The 15,780-nt window shown below is 39.4% G+C and overlaps 4 protein-coding genes across 6 annotated transcripts; 3 read left to right on the top strand and 1 right to left on the bottom strand.

Moving 5' to 3' along the window:
- Positions 1-2,243: 2,243 nt before the first annotated feature.
- LOC108594874 (CG34460) lies at positions 2,244-3,203 on the bottom strand. Its single transcript, XM_017980012.1, has 2 exons — positions 2,992-3,203; positions 2,244-2,676 (listed from the first exon to the last, which is right to left on the bottom strand). The coding sequence occupies exons 1-2, from the start codon at positions 3,195-3,197 to the stop codon at positions 2,244-2,246; spliced, it is 639 nt and encodes a 212-aa protein (XP_017835501.1). The 5' UTR covers positions 3,198-3,203.
- A 111-nt stretch (positions 3,204-3,314) lies between these two features.
- Positions 3,315-4,421, top strand: LOC108595699 (myosin heavy chain, skeletal muscle, adult). 2 transcript variants are annotated; one of them, XM_017980981.2, is made up of 2 exons: positions 3,315-3,479; positions 3,576-4,421. In XM_017980981.2, exons 1-2 carry the CDS (start codon positions 3,377-3,379, stop codon positions 4,340-4,342), a joined length of 870 nt encoding a protein of 289 aa, XP_017836470.2. In that variant the 5' UTR covers positions 3,315-3,376; the 3' UTR covers positions 4,343-4,421. The 2 variants fall into 2 exon arrangements, with proteins under 2 accessions (XP_017836470.2, XP_017836471.1); XM_017980982.2 differs by having other exon boundaries at positions 3,398-3,479; positions 3,539-4,421.
- A 453-nt stretch (positions 4,422-4,874) lies between these two features.
- Positions 4,875-5,448, top strand: LOC108595852 (CG34460). Its single transcript, XM_017981143.2, has 3 exons — positions 4,875-4,989; positions 5,046-5,163; positions 5,219-5,448. The coding sequence occupies exons 1-3, from the start codon at positions 4,887-4,889 to the stop codon at positions 5,340-5,342; spliced, it is 345 nt and encodes a 114-aa protein (XP_017836632.1). The 5' UTR covers positions 4,875-4,886; the 3' UTR covers positions 5,343-5,448.
- Positions 5,449-12,172: 6,724 nt separating this feature from the next.
- On the top strand, positions 12,173-13,093 carry LOC108595748 (maker99). 2 transcript variants are annotated; one of them, XM_017981038.2, is made up of 3 exons: positions 12,173-12,719; positions 12,770-12,884; positions 12,926-13,093. In XM_017981038.2, the coding sequence occupies exons 1-3, from the start codon at positions 12,629-12,631 to the stop codon at positions 12,957-12,959; spliced, it is 240 nt and encodes a 79-aa protein (XP_017836527.1). In that variant the 5' UTR covers positions 12,173-12,628; the 3' UTR covers positions 12,960-13,093. The 2 variants fall into 2 exon arrangements, with proteins under 2 accessions (XP_017836527.1, XP_017836526.1); XM_017981037.1 differs by having other exon boundaries at positions 12,183-12,719; positions 12,943-13,093.
- The last annotated feature ends 2,687 nt before the right edge of the window (positions 13,094-15,780 follow it).

Here is a 15,780-nt window from a genome sequence, read left to right as displayed (position 1 = left end):
TATATCTAGTAACTAACTATGCATATGTATGTGTGTGTGTGTGTGTGTATTGAAGTATGTGCACTTCGATTGCCGGTTGCCGGTTGTCAGTTGCCCGTTACTGGAGTTCAATTGCATTGATAGCCCCGGCGGCGTCACTAACTCTTCTTCTTCTGCCTACTCGCTTACTCTACTTCGTGTGGAGCTTGCTTGGTGGCTGATGCAGCTTCTGGTGCTAAACTGGCTTTGTGTCATTCTATGTGGTACAGTAAAATATATTTTCCTTGGCGAATTCTGACCATAACTTCTTTGAAAAGTCAACAATTCTCATTGGCAAGTTTAAGTTTTATTATAGAAAATTCAACAACTTTGATATTCGAAGATTCGCTTTTTAAAATATAACAAAAAATAAGAGGAAATCAAATTTTTCAGCTATCAAACTTATTTCATATTCTTGAATCTTTATACTTTACTCTGTTTATATGTAGAACATTTAATTTGAAATATTTTGCTCAATTAATTTGAAATACTTTTTTGTTTTAATTTTCTTTTAGCGTCAACTGTTCAAAGTCGACATTAAAGTTTTTAATCTTAAGTTCTTTTGATTTTAAAAGCAATTAAAATTTATTTGAATATACAAATATTGTTCTCATTTTTTGTTGGTAATTATCTCATTAAAGCTTAAAAAAATTAAACCGACCTCAAGTTGTAAAGTAGTGAAAAACTCATGATCGCTTTCGAAAACACCAAATACCAATGAAAAATAAATATTCCAAATACCAAATCGATTTTTAATCGCTATAGGCAATGCTGCTCATTATACGGACCTAAACGTCAGTTGAGCTCAACTTGTGGCTGACCCCGGCGTAGATAAGAGCGTGCTATTCGTTTATTCGTAATCATAGCCTATACTATTGACTTGTAGTCGTTTTTGTGATTTCGAAAAACTGTGAACTTTGACACGGACAGAGCTGAGCTGAGCTGGGATCGCTTGCGGCACAGCTAGTGAGCTGTCAGCATTATTTTTAATGTACAGTTCTTATCAGGGGCATGGCTAGTAGCTCGCCTTGAGGCGCGATAAGCAAATTGAATTTGGGTGGCGTTGCGAGAATTCTATTTTAATAGGGCATTAAAAATAAATATTTATGCCTGCTGGCTTGACAGATTATCAGCTCGAACGAAAATGTTGCCCACACCACCGAGCAGCGACCAGAACCACAACCACAACCACAACCATTCCGGGCAGCTTGGGGTTATCGCCTGTGATTATAAAATGCACATGATGTTTTTTCAAGACATTTTATTTCTTTGCGCTGCTTCTATTTTCAAATAGAGTATATAATTTTGTGTACTATTTTATGTGCCATTTGACACAGTTTGGCAACAGTTCATTTATGTAATTACAGCAACTAGTAGAATATAATTTAGAAAACTTATCAGGACGCTGTCAGCCCTAGCCCCCAGGTCGCCATAATCTCAACCAGACTCGGACTCGGCGCATGTTGTCAACGCATGTTCGGCAATCTTGAACTCTCTGCCTAAAACTAATCAATAATTTAATAGATTTTTATAATACAAGTGATAGTGCTAATGCTAATGCTAATGCTGCTACATAGTTGTGGGCTGCATACGTTTGCGGCTCACTGTGGCGCTCCCCAAACTATTTTTGCATGCGCTTCTTTGTCTATCTGTCTTTCTGTCAGGCGGCTTCTGTCTAGCCGTCAGTTTTATTCGCTGTTGTTCTTTGTGTTGTTTTTTCTCTTATTTCTCTTTTGCATTTAGCATTTGCATCTAGCATAGCTCACATTTTTATAGCGATTCATGTCTATAGCATTGTTTTTCTTTTATTTATAAAGCTCTCTCATCTACATGCAGTATATCTATTTTCATTTTGTCGTTTGTCGTCTCGTTTCGTGGCAAAGTGAAACTGAAAATTGCAACTAAATGCCGTGCTCATCACTTGCAGACACTTTAGAATGCGCGCTGTGTATCTGTGAGATACTTATGCTGCCGACAGAGACAGACGCAGCCAAACTGACACACAGACGGACGAACGAACGGACAGACATTTGGCCAGACAGCAAATGAGACGCAAATGCTTGCTAAATGTGCTCGAACACACACACACACACACACACGCACACTCACACACACACACACACACAGCAGCAAGCAGATGTGTTGGTAATAAACCCCATTTTGGTTTTAAACGCTAAACAAACTTGGCTTGCAATTACTGCTAAATAAAATAATTAAACATTAACTTATTCATAGTCATCATCAGCATTGTCTTCATAATCAACGGTATCATTTAACTTTGGTTTGACTACATCCTTAGCATCCTTTTTGGCCAGCACTACAGCTGGCAGTTTGGGCTTAACTTTGGGCTTAGCTTTGACTTTAGTCTTGTTCTTAAAACCTTTGTTTATAAGACTGCTATTGTCAGAGCTTCCATTGTTGATGACTTTGGTTTTGTTTCTCAGCGGTTTGTTCCAATTTGCAAACAGTTTAGGTTTGCTCACATTGGTGCGACTGCTTATGTCGTCTATTTCGATTGATTTCGTGTCACTGTGATCGACTTGTCTCCTATTTTCACAATCTACCATATTCACGCACTGCCAGCAACAGTCCGGAAAAGTGCCCGTGGTCAAAACGCCATCATCTTCGCAATTGGCAAAAGCCACCGTCTTTTGGCAACTGTAGAATAAGAGAGAGAGCTTGAATTAAATTCAGCTTAAAGTACAATTTAAATGAAATAAATTATTCAAAAAATATGCAGTCTATGGTTTTCATAGTCGCTGTCGTCGTATTCAACTACCAACTTTGAAATACGCTTTATTGTTTTTAAGAGTTTGCATTTAATTTTAAAGAATTGCTTAAATTAAATATTCCAAAACAAACTCAATATTTGTGCCTTATATAAACAGTGGGACATTTGTCCGTAGTCACTTGCATCGTATCTAACTTCAATATACACTTTTGCTGATCTCATTGAGCAAGCGAACGACTTACAAATGCACCAGCGCCAGTCCTTGTTTATTCTGGCAAACGACGATTCCACATGTAAGATTATCCTGCTCCATGGCACCCACTGCCAGCTCACCCGTCGAACCCTTGCAGCCATTACCAGCTGGGCCAAGCTCCAGCTTACCCACCAATGCGCTGGCATAGAAGCTCAGCGCAATTAAAGCCAAACAATTTAGATAAAACAGCTGCATGCTGTGTGGCAGCAATGCAGCTACTGAGTGGCAAGTGGACACCACTTGGGCTTTTTAAGCGTAAAAAACATTGAAACTCTAGCCTGGCATCTAAGTAAACTTAAATTGTAAGCTGAGCGAATCAATCACAGCAACTTTTGGTTGTGCTGTAAGTTAATCTGTTGCCACAATGATCAGCAATGATTAACGGCTGTCCTCATGCACTTACAAAGCGCTTGCAACTGGCTTTTAATTGCTCTAATGCTGCTCACTTGCTCCACTTCCAGCTATCGATTAGTAAAGGTAAGTTTGAGTGTTCATTTCATTTTAGCTATGCTTAGGCTACTCTCGTGAGTTTACAGCGACATCATTTCAAAATGCCACAAAATATTTATGCAGACTTTGCGGCCATCAGTGTGACGCCGCTTAAGGTTGCAGCTCATGTGGCCGCACCGCTCTGCAGCGACTGCAGCCTCACTGCAGCTTCAGCTGTGCAGCCTTCGGGTGGTGCGGGCTGCAGCAAGGAAAAGTGCGACGTTAAGCAGATCTTTTCGCCTGGCTCGCCCAAGCAAAAGACCTCAAGCATAGCGGCTAAGGCAGCCATGGACGCCAAGGCAGCCAATGAGGCGCAAGCGGTGGCAGGACAACTGGCCGCACAGCATGTGAAGCAGGAGCTGGCGGAGAAGGCTTTTCAGTCGGCCAAGCAGGCTGAGGCTGCATTGTCGGGCAAGCAAATGGTTGTGGAACAGCTCGAGGTGGAGGTGAACGAGGCCAATGCTGTGGTCGAGGAGGAAACCAGCTCGCTGCAAGGCACCGAGACCAACATGAACTCAGCCGTGGAAGCCGCACGCACGGCCACTCAACAATATGAAACGTTGAACGAGCTGCATCGCACCGTCAAGGAGAATCTGGTCAATATACAGGCCGTGGCCATGGGCACCCAGCAGGAGGTGAGCGAAAAGGTGACGCTGCTCGAGGCGGCCAAGAATCGTCTGGACTCGCTGCAGAAGCAACTGCAAGTGGCGCGCGATGACTACGAGAAGACCAAGAGCGCCGCCTACAAAGCCGCCTGTGCCGCTGTCGAGGCCAAGCAGAAGGCTCAAAACTCTCACATCGCATCTCGTCGGCGAAGATATCAAAGAAGGCAGCGCAGACGACCCGCCTAAGATACAACTGTTACCTTTTTATTTTATGCTTATATTTTTTATACATTGAACGACTTGCCGATATTGACCGATTAAATAACATTGCTTATATATATCTAAAAATACAGTTTGCAGTTGTATAAAATTTGCAGCTCAGTTGAGTTAAAAGTTCGAATTCAAATTGCAGTTTTTGAAAACTAAAATTCTTGCTCGAATTTTGACTTTATCCTGCAGATTTTCTATGTAATTTCAAAATACAAGCTAATGATATTTATTTAGATTGTGCGCTTTGAATTAATGCAAAGTTCTAATAAGCGAGTGTTCACTATATTTGCTGGTATTATAAACTTTTCAAAGCTACTACTATAAACAGCTTCTTATATTTCTTTACGTTTGCCAAACAGTATCTGACATATATCTTCATATTCAGTAGAATTCATTTTATCGAACCAAGCAACAGCTGCTGCAACTGCTGCAAGGTGGGAGTCTCCTCCCTTCCAAGTCTATAAAAAGTAAATACGCAGCAAGTCTAGATTAGAAACAAAATTGCAAAGTGACTTGAAGCATGAAGCATTTGTTTATAAACCTTTATGGCAGTTACATTATATTAGTTATTTGCTGCATAGACGCGGATGCTTTGGTGCATTTTAAGGCTTTAAAAAAGGGCAGTGAGTGCTGGAACTAGTCGTAGACAGGAGCTTCTGTACATATTTTTACTTTGTAGGTAACGGTTGCTTAGATGATGATGGCAAGGAAATGAAAGTGTATGGTGAGACGCAGGACAAGAATACGTGCGGCGTGATTGTTTGTCAAAACACGGAAGGACATGCTCTAATACACTAGTGAGTTGCCAACTATGTAGCTAAGCGTACTTTTATTTCCCAATTCAATCCCAAGCTGCCAGATACCAGCGGCGTTTGAAGCCTGCAATACGAATGGTGTGCTGACCACTGTGGATTTTCCCGAATGCTGCTGGAAGTGCGTGAAGTGGCATAATTGTGATGCCGAGAAGAAGGAATAATAATTTATATTGCATTTATTGCATGTTGTGTTTATACTAAAGCGGCAGATGTCAAATGAGCACTCAAATGATATTTTAATTGCTAAACTGTTTCCAAAACTCAAGACACTTCAAATTAGTAACGACGCATTATAAATGCAAAGGGTATTATACACTCCATTTATCTTGTAGCTAAATTGTACTCAGGCCTACCCAAGCACGGCCCGCTCAAAAGACAAGACACAGGATCAGCAATGATATTCTCTACCTACCTCCCCTCCCCAGACCGCTTCTCTGCCCTTTGCAGTTGCGGCGCTTTTTTTAATTAGCCGCCCCAGGGTGAATGCGCAAAATCTTTCAGGCAGCACATCGCGCATTTGTTCTCTCGTTGAGTAAGGGCCCTTTGGGTCCTTCAACCCGAAAATGCGGCAAGCGAAAAATTAAAATTGAAAAAGCAAAAAAAAAACCAGAACTACACAAATTCTCATACAACTTACGCACAGCCCATCGTACATACCGACATACATGCATATGAATGTGTTATAAGAAAAATTGAGAACCGGACCTGACAATGGGTTATATCTGTAGACAGCGGCAACGCAACGGGAAGAACAACAGCCTCAAAATTAAGTAAGAAAAAACCCCAAAAAAAATTCATATAAAATGTAAAGAAATCAGCTCAGCCCAGCAACAATTTGTGAATTGCGGTTGACGTGGACATTAAGAGAACGCTACAGCAAATTGATAAAAAATATATTTTAAAATTTACTAGTTTTAAATCATTTATTTATATGCTTTTAATCGCTTTATATGTAAAGCTTGTCGAGTAATTTTCGCTTTACAAAAACTTAAGTTTCGATTTGCTTGTGTAGGGTGCAAAGCTGTTGCAAAGAAATTGAGTGAACATGTCCAAAAATGGACAGCCGAGGGGCATAAAGAATCGCAACAAATTACAAGAGGTTCGTGAAACAACGTGTAACGAAATTAACTTTAATTTTTTTTGTAGTATTTCAATTTATTTACTAATTCGCCTGCTTAAAACATTTAATTAAATAAAATCATTATACAAGCGTAGCACTGTCCGAGAGCGTCCTATTAGATTCTGACGGTGACACTCAAACTGGCAGCGCTGGCTCTCATTGGATTCCAGCCACAGAGCGCTGACTCTCGAACTGTGGCGGGGAAATGACAGCAGCAGCGCAGTCGCTGTTACAGCGCGCTGTTAGTTTGCAGTTTGGACAACAGCTGTTGCCGGCTCCCTCGCACGCACGGCTGAGCTATGGCGTTGGTTGCTTCGCACACTCTCACGTTTGAAGTTGTTTACACTCTTTGTATATTTATGCTTTATTTTTATACTTTATATCAAAATTGTTCACCTTTTTCCGTTACATTCGATCGTGTGCCGCGCGCGCCGTTGGACGTGTCTGGTGCGCTTCGCTCTCGAGACACTTGAGATACACTTTGGCCGTTAACTGAAGTGCGCGCTACCACTAAAAATAAAAAGAAATTAAATAAAGAAATTAATTAAATGAAAAACTAAACTCGGTCAATTACCCACTCCAAGTGCTTACAAACAAAGAGAACTGAATATATTTAACGTCTTTGGATTTAAATATGTAAATTGAGTTATTCTGGTGCCGCTACATGTGTCTGACGCTGTGTGTGTGCTTAGAATTTTAACACCTTGGCACAATCCAAAACGCGTGTTTTACACATTTTCTTAACTTAAGAAAATGTACGCGAAATTCAAAGTTTACCAAGAATTTGTGGCTGAGTTCTCTCGGACTTTGACACTTTACACGTGCTCTCTACCCCGAAAGCTAACCGACAGCTCCAACTGCAATTAGGCACATTTATTAATTTTTGATTAACATGAATATTAAGCAATGTCCCAAACCTTCGAGAGGGGGACGGAAATAAAAATCGCGTCATGGTTTTATAATTACTGCATGAAAGCCGGGATGAAAATGAGTAAGCAATAAGCAGGTAACAAAACTCATAAAGCCAACTAACAATTCAACACTCGAACATTGTCATTGCATGAAATTGAAATTTCAATTTAATAAAATCAACTAAGCGAGTTCGAAGAGCGTTGCGCCCATAGATAACTCTTTGCAGCGTTTTATCTACGCACATAAATCATTTCTTAAGCATAACAAAAGCCCGCCAAAAGGCAGTCAGATACAAAAAACACAAATTACGCCCAATTTGCAGTGAAAAATGTGGAACTCAGCACTCCCGCTGGCCTGATTTTGTCTAGTCAGCAATAATTCGCGGCTTAAATTCAATTTGCTAAAAGATAGAAGATAATTTAGAACTTGTAATAGCTCAGCAACGCTTAAAATAAAATATTAAAAAGTTTTATTGAAATGCAAACATTCAATTCAGTTATTAAATATTAAAATTCATATGAAAATTTAATTTAAATGCCAATTAAAATGCGTTTATGTTAAGCAAGAGTAACAGCTGCGTAACAGCTCTGCTGGCAGTAACAGGAGAGCGCAACATAACAGAAGAGAGCGCGTTTGGCTTAACAGCCATCGCTAATGTTGACGTTAACGCTAACAGTTTTACAGTGGGTTGCATAGCAAATGAAACGGGCATAAAATTTGCAGCAAGCGTTTAGTATACGCCGCGTGTAGCACAGTTACGATTTGGAATATACACTAATCTGCTAGTTAGTAAGACCAAAATTAAAAGAGAGAGAGAGAGAGGGAGAGAGAGAGAGCGAGTCGAAGTCAAAGAGAAACACAAGCAACCCAAAATTTGTCGCCTGCCTGCCAAGTATGGATGGCATACTAAAATAAGTTGTTCAGTTCTTTTTTGGTGCTCGATCGTGACGGTTTGCTCAACGCGCGCGCGTGTTTAATATTTCCGGTGTTTGACCAATGAAAAAAAAAAATATATATATAATAAGAAATTCAAATCATAATGTAAATCAAGGGGCCGCAGCAAAGGTTTCAATTAACGTATGCACTACTACTCATTATATTAATATATGAATAACAATTCAAGTTAAATATGCATGTGTGAGTGTGTGCTTGTTTGTATTTTCTGTTGTAATAATATGAATTGTGTGTTTGTGGCGACTGGCGCCAGCATCGATTTAATTATAAATACATCAATACAACAAATTCATACGTACATGTGTGTCGCTCACTCTATATATATGTGTGTGTGTGTGTTTGTGTGCACTTTTCGAAATTGTTACACACGCTGGTAGGCGTTGCTATTATTATTATTGTTGCTGCTGCTACTGCTGCCCAGTTATTCTCTCTATCTCTATCTCGCTCTCTGTCTATCTATTGCTTATTCTTACACGCTTTGACATTTCATCACGCGCCACACAGTACAAAGTTAAAGTTTTTGTCATCGGCGCTTTAAAGTGAAACTTGCCGAGATCACACAGCATTTAATTTAATTTACATAAACTTAACCAACTGCAAGAGCTATTTGCTAAGCGCTCTAAAATGTATGATTAACCCAAAAAAAAAAAAAGTCTTATCGCGTTGGAGAGAAGGGGACAAGGTTCCGGTTCCAAAGTTGAAAACTGTTTTGGACATACGATAATGGTGAATAAAATAAAAATGCTAATCAAAAGTTAAATAAAACCCACAAAAAACTCATTTGCTTGCAATTGAACCAATTTGCAAGGACATCTGTTCACATCTTACCGGGCAGCATTAGATTTTTGCTTTAGATAATTCTAATACTGTCAGGTAAAGATGTCGTCCGTGTCCTTATACATCATTAATGAAAGAGAAGAAACCATGAAATGCAAATTAAACAAGATACTTTTTTTTACGAAAAGCTCGGAAACAAGTTTTTCAATTGTGTGCGCCGCGCTGCCAAAAGGGAAAACTTGCGCGCTTGATGAAGAAGGGCCCAGCAACAAATAATAAAACAAAAAAAAAAAAACAACAACAACAAAAGCACACACGATCCCTTTTTGGTTGTGAAGGCTGAAAATTGGTCATAAATTCTTGTATATATAAATTTTTTGCAGCAGCAGCAGCCGCAACGCGCTTTTTGGGATGACATCAGTTTAGAGATCGTCGCTACACCCATACAAGCATAAGTATTAAAATACATATGCATATGTATATGTGTGTGTATGTGTGAGATGTACACAGGTAAACACACACACCAACACACACAAGCGAAGAACAACCAACAACTGAATAAGTAGAACCTATAAAAAATATATTTTATGGTTCCGCTTCTTTTTATTTTTATATTTTATTCTGTTGCCTACTCACTGTACATATGTCCCTCTGTCCGTCCCTCTGTCTGTCTCTATTTTGTAGGCTGTACATTTTATTTTATTGTCTGCCGTCGGCTAGTGACAAATACCTTTGTGCGATAAGCTTTTTTTTATGAAGGCTTAAGCTTAGCATTCTTTTCAAATTATTGCTATTGCAAAATGCAGTCTCATTTATGCTTAACTTAACTATATGTGTCAGTAGCTAATCAGTGGGCTCATCTCAAGATAGGGGCTGGGGCTGGGACTGGGGCTAGGGGCAGCAGCAGCGGTTTGTCAAACAATTTCACACCAAGGTAAAAATGTCTATCAAAGTGGCTGTTGGCCTGAAGCAAAGACAAACAAGGCAAACAAGTGAAACAATTGTCAAGAGTGAAGTCGTGCTGGCATATAGAAGACTACGTTTATACCAGAAGAGTATGGGGCACTACGATCGTATAGATAAAGATACTGAGAGACTATAGTACAAGTGTTGTGGATTGTGGATTGTAAACGCTTTATGAGGGGCTCTTAAATATTTAGTTTTCTGTTCATACAGTTGATGCCCATAGACTTAGCTTTGTTGGGCAGCAAAGGGCGGGGCGGGGGTAAGGCGCTAGATCTAATCAAGTTAAGCGGACAACGTCAATTACGGGCATTTCGAATCGTTTACCAAAAGCCGTAACATCAACGTAACCAGAACGAATATAACACCTGTTAATGAACCACGCTAGGGAGCGCTACAAATGGGGAATGTTGGGACTGTCTAGAGCCTCTAGACTCTGTTGTCAAGTCGGCTGCCCTACAAACTTTAATTGGAAATTGTAAACCTTTAAATAAATATTCGCACTCGCACTGGCACTTGAGCATTATTTATAACTTTGCGCTTGATATTTGTGCAATTTGCCAGCCATTTAATTTATTAGAAGACCAACTGCTAATCAGGCACCTGTGTCATAGGCACTTGGCGCCAAATTATATAAGAAATAGGCCCCTCACTATCATCAGGTCTAATTTCAGCTGCCAATCAAGCCGCTAGCTTGGGCAATAGAGACAAGCACTTGAGAGTTAACTGTGGCCGATTGTATCGATTAGTAGTTGTTGTTAATCAAAAATATGTGTTATCCAGTGGGGCACGTCGAAAGATAATGCCCTATAGCCCTAGCAACATGCAAATCAAAGCAAAAACCACTTCAACACTTCAGCAGACAAAATTCATTTTCATATATGATGATGACAAAAAACTAATTACAGCCAAACCCAACCCCAAGCAACTGTTGAGTGGCTCCAGAATCTGTTTCAATCTATATAGAGCTCTTCAGCTGCACTTGAATGTGTCTGTGGGATTTCACAAATTTAGAAAATAGTTTCAAAAACGCTGGTCAGTATCTAATCAGCGTGGTCATATGTGTATCTAATCGTAGAGCTACAGCAAGTGTAGTATCTAATCGAAATATTAAGTTTTAATCAACTTACGATACGGCATTAGTTTGAAGTTTTTATTGAAATTGCTTTCAAAGTCGCCTAATTGAGACCGAAATTGTTTGAGCAGCATTACAAATCAAAATTAAAGTCAAAAGAAAGCAACTGATGTGAGTTGACAAAGTAATCAAAGTTTGTTTAATTGAAAAGCGCACATTTTGTGTAGTCATGTTTCACTGATTTTGAAAGGAAAAAAAAAGACATTTCATTGAATTTCTATAAACAGTCTTTAGACATCGTCGTTAAGTCTATTCAACTGGCTGTTCTTCCCCAGATGGTCAGCAACAAAGTTAAGAAGAAGTTTCTTTTAGTTTGAAGCTGCTGCTGCTGCTGTGTTGTCTGCATAAATTAGTTAAACACTAATTTCCAATTCCGATCTCTCAGTCATGCAAATGTTAATTGACCACTTAAGTTAAAACTTCATAATGATCGTTAATAATACTGAGAGCACGATGCGCGACCAACCCCAAAGCCCAAGCCCTGCGACAAAAGCCCAAACAGTAAGCCAAACCGAAAAAGAACAGGTTCAAATTGTGGCTCTAACTAGCCAAAGCCAAAGCCAAAGCCAAAGCCAAAGAGCGAGCGCTTTGCTCAAGCTCGTAAAATATATGTATGCAACCTTTAACAAACTTACTTAACACAAATTACACACGCACACAGCCACCCATGTGTGTGTGTGTGTGTGTGTGTTTGGTAAACAGACGTGGTTACACCTGCCTACGTTATTCATGCAAAAAAAAAAACAAAATAAATATATATATATGTATAAATAAATTGTGAGCTCTTTTTTGTAGCCAGAGGCGCTTTTAACTGTGCATTAATGATCTTTTCAGCTAGCTCATTTAAAAGCTCTTGAATACCCTTTAAATCAGAATATATCGTATAAACAATTAATTGCAATCAGCAAATTAAATTAGTGTTGGGCGTAAAAGTAAGAAAATTAAATATTGTTAAAGGGTTAAGCATAGATTATTTCGCGATAGAATATTTTAGTATATATGTATAATAAATTAATATTTATTTATTTAATGTGAACTATGAACAGTCGACAATAAAAGAAACTGATTACTTAAAATATTTAAAATTAAATTTAAAAGTATTTAAAATTATGTTTTTATTTTTTATTTTTGATAAACTTATAGATTGGGAGTGTTAAACAGACCCTACAAAATCTAAAGAGCATTTAATAGGCAGCTATGCCGCAATCGGCCTAACCCTAAGTAAATAGTTAAAAGTAGCGCTCAGCTTAAACAAAATTAATGGATTATGCTTATACCTATTGGCTGACTTATAGAGAGCCTGACCTGGTTTTTAACTCAAGCCTCGAGTGGCATCAAATGGGGGGCAAGCTGGCACAGCTGCTAAGTAGTAAATGCAATTTTCAAGCTAAATTGAAGTCCAGTCATTCGCATGTAAACTTAGTTAGCTGATTAAGCTTTAAGCGCATGCAAAACTTGGAACAAGTGTTGCTGCAGCTGCGCCATATAAAAAAAAGCGCCTATAAAACTGCATATCCTGGGCTCTGAAACAATCAGAAAGAAATCAGCAGCGTAGAGCCCGCTACAAATAATTATTTGGAAAAAAAATGCAATTATTGCAAGCGCTTTGTTTAATGCTCATTTGCTTAGTGTGCGGCACAGCTGGCCTGGTGCACTATAAGAAAGTAGAAAAGACTGGTAAGCGCATAGCTTGAATATTTGAGAGCTCTCAACTGAGAATATTGCAGACAAGGGCTGCAAGTTCAACGACGCGGAGTTCGCTGTGGGCGAAGTGACGCAGGATCCCAATAGCTGTGGCGTGCTCGCCTGCATGAATACAAATGGCGATACCTTGATTCATTAGTAAGTCACAAGGACTGTTAAATTTCATTTCATTTATTTAGCAACCATTGCCATGCAGCTGCCAAATACCCGTGACCTTTCAGTATTGTGCCCACGATGGTGTCTCCACAACGACGGACTTTCCCGAATGCTGCTGGAAGTGCGTGCAGTATGTAACTTGCTGAACTAACTAGCTTAAGCTACACTTATTTATTAAATAAAGTAATGCTCCAAACTAAATTTGTTTGTTTTACGTTTTAAATTGAAAGCAACATGTTCGCTTCATTAAAGTTTATTTCAAGAGCGCTCAGTTCATTTCCATAGCTGATTACGCTGCTCACTTCGATTGCAACCCAAGCAGCATTTAAATGAAAAAAGGTTTTAATTTGTGGCAAACACTTAATCAAGATTTCTATCTTAATTGAACAACAAATTGTTGCAGCAACAGGTGTGTGTGTCTGCTAATTGGCATTCAAAGCCTACTTTGTATCTATATAAAGTTAGGGCTTTGCTTTTAATTACTTTGCGTACTTTTGTGCATAACCAGCGTTAATAAAGTTATTTCCTGTTTGTTTGAGTGCGCGATTTAGCATTGTTAGCATACATTTATCAATGTGGCATGCCACACAAACAGGCAAGCGCGACTCGTGCCAACAGAAATCTCTGCGGGCTGGCGCAACTAACTCTGCAAAGTTAATGGCCATGTTCAATTTGAGGGCGGTGACAAGCCATTACCCCAGCCCCCCCGCTCTCTACTACTCATTCCTCACTTGCAACTCGTGCGCTACTGTTTAAGCCTCGTATCTATTTCCTTGGCATTCTTGCATCCACTTAGCATTGCATCGCCTCGCTGATCGTCCCAAATTAGCGCTGCCAGCCCTCGTTGCAGCAATTTGCCAATAAGTTGGCTTTAAGCACTCAACTGATCAAATTAAGCGCTATGCTTGTTGTGGTTCAGCAACTGACGTACTACTGTCTTTATAAGATTCTAAATATAAACTAAACTTAAGCCTTAAATATCGATTTGTTTATTATAAACAGCCATGGAGCAGTTTCCATTCTATTAACTCAAATCTTTGTCTAGAATTTGTTTCAGCTTGGCTTTAAGAACTCAACTGACTTTAATAGACGTACTACTGTCTTTATAAGATTTTAAACATATTTATTCTAAATATAACTTTCTCAATTCCAATTGCAAAAAGACTTAAGTTTTAAATATCGATTTGTTTATTCTAAATAGCCATAGAGCAGTTTCCATTTTACAAATTCTATTAACTCAGCTTTGTTTAGCACCAGTTTATATAGCTCTAGGTATTATCTAGGCATTAACTTTCAAACGACATTATCGCTGTGAAAAAAAAAACATAATTTACGACATGTCTTGCAATTTAAATTGTTGTTAATATTGTATATTTATGAATTGGGGCCACAATGGCAGCACCTGGCCAGCTCTGTGTCTAATAGGCTACGCTATGCTTGGTAATTAAAAACTGTACATATTCGTTAGCTCTATTGTTAAATATGTGGCTCGTTTGCTTTCTTACACTTTGTTTGTTGTTTTCTTGACGTTTTTTCTGTTTTTGTTTTTTTTTTTTGTGGTGTAAATTCTTTTATTTTTGTTTTACACTTTTAAGCTGTAACTAATACAATAATTAGCGTTAATAATTCCGAACAAATGAAGCACTCTTGGCCCTAAGCAGCTGACGGACAAAAGCTGGCGGCTGCAAAAGCGCCAGCGTGCACAGCTCAGTGAGCAATTAAGCCAAACAAGAGATCTGCGGGCTGACTGACACAACTATAAATATGCATAAATAAATTATAATGAATTGCACAACAACAACAACAATGGGAATAACAACAACTTGCAGGCATGTGTGTGTATTTAGCACGTTAAAAAATTAGATAAATTTGCATAGAAATTGCAATGAACCTTAACTTTAAAATGGAAGAACAACAGAACAGGTTAACATCAACACTAGACAACAACAAGCAATGTTTTTACAGCTATAAAATTATAATTAATAACCAGCATTTCAATTGTCTTGCTGCACAGTGTAATATAATATGCAAACTAGCTGCTAGTTGTTGTAATTATAAACTCTTGTGGTTGTTGCTGTAACAGCCTGACAGACTTTTGAACCCCCTAGCAGCAACAGCAGCAGCAGCAGCAGCAACAAGTGCAAATGGAAAAAAATAATAATAATTATTAGCCAGAGATAAGATTTTGTTGTAGTTGCTGCTGCTGTTGTTGTTAGCCAAGCCAAGCGGGCTGGCTGGCTGGCTGCTACTGTTGGCCATTTTATGCATTTGGCTTTTAAGACACAATTTTCGGTATGTTTTGTTGTTGTTGCTTTATTTATAGCACAAACTGTTGTAGCAAGTTTGCCGACTGCCTCTGACCGTCGTCGTCGTCGTCGTCGTCCAGAGTTGTTACAGCAACAGAGTTATTAATGCTTGGAATTTTCATAATCGAAACAAGTTTTCAAGCCCAGCCAAGGAAGCACGCGCGTTTTACCTGTACCCCCCGCCCACCGCCCACCACCGCACCACAGACTCTTGAGATCTTGACTCCATGTGTAGTTGTTGTTGTTGTTTTAATAACTAACGCCTCGCGCTGGCAAAAGTCAAGCTGGGCAAGCTGCTGCGTTAACCAAACCAAGCCAAGCCGCGAGACGAGACTTGAGGCTTGAGCTTGAGCTCGGGACCGGCTGGGGGGGTGTATCTGCTGTATTTGCAGGGTATACAAACTCAGGCTGCTCCAAGCCCGCTGCCGCTCCCGCAGCCTTGTGACTGTCAGTGGCAGAGTTATGGCAAGCCAAGCACACGCCTTGCGCGAACAGGTGAAGCGTTTAACTGTACGTCAGCCTCGACTGCGACGGCGACGGCAACAGCGACGGCGACGGCAACAGCGACTGCG

The sequence above is a fragment of the Drosophila busckii genome, chromosome 2R (assembly GCF_011750605.1).
Source record: "Drosophila busckii strain San Diego stock center, stock number 13000-0081.31 chromosome 2R, ASM1175060v1, whole genome shotgun sequence".
Classification (NCBI taxonomy): Eukaryota; Metazoa; Arthropoda; class Insecta; order Diptera; family Drosophilidae; genus Drosophila; species Drosophila busckii.
Note: the sequence above shows the minus strand (reverse complement) of the source record. Positions and strands in the feature narration are given on the sequence as shown.

Excerpts from the sequence above, each read along its gene's own strand:
- LOC108594874 (XM_017980012.1), bottom strand. The coding sequence starts at position 3,197 with ATGCAGCTGTTTTATCTAAATTGTTTGGCTTTAATTGCGCTGAGCTTC. Across the intron at positions 2,677-2,991 it reads GGACTGGCGCTGGTGCATTT|TTGCCAAAAGACGGTGGCTT; the intron begins GTAAGTCGTTCG and ends CTTATTCTACAG.
- LOC108595852 (XM_017981143.2), top strand. The coding sequence starts at position 4,887 with ATGAAGCATTTGTTTATAAACCTTTATGGCAGTTACATTATATTAGTT. Across the intron at positions 4,990-5,045 it reads TAAGGCTTTAAAAAAGGGCA|GTAACGGTTGCTTAGATGAT; the intron begins GTGAGTGCTGGA and ends TTTACTTTGTAG. Across the intron at positions 5,164-5,218 it reads GGACATGCTCTAATACACTA|CTGCCAGATACCAGCGGCGT; the intron begins GTGAGTTGCCAA and ends TTCAATCCCAAG.
- LOC108595699 (XM_017980981.2), top strand. The coding sequence starts at position 3,377 with ATGATTAACGGCTGTCCTCATGCACTTACAAAGCGCTTGCAACTGGCT. Across the intron at positions 3,480-3,575 it reads CCAGCTATCGATTAGTAAAG|ACTTTGCGGCCATCAGTGTG; the intron begins GTAAGTTTGAGT and ends ATATTTATGCAG.
- LOC108595748 (XM_017981037.1), top strand. The coding sequence starts at position 12,629 with ATGCAATTATTGCAAGCGCTTTGTTTAATGCTCATTTGCTTAGTGTGC. Across the intron at positions 12,720-12,769 it reads TAAGAAAGTAGAAAAGACTG|ACAAGGGCTGCAAGTTCAAC; the intron begins GTAAGCGCATAG and ends AGAATATTGCAG. Across the intron at positions 12,885-12,942 it reads GGCGATACCTTGATTCATTA|CTGCCAAATACCCGTGACCT; the intron begins GTAAGTCACAAG and ends ATTGCCATGCAG.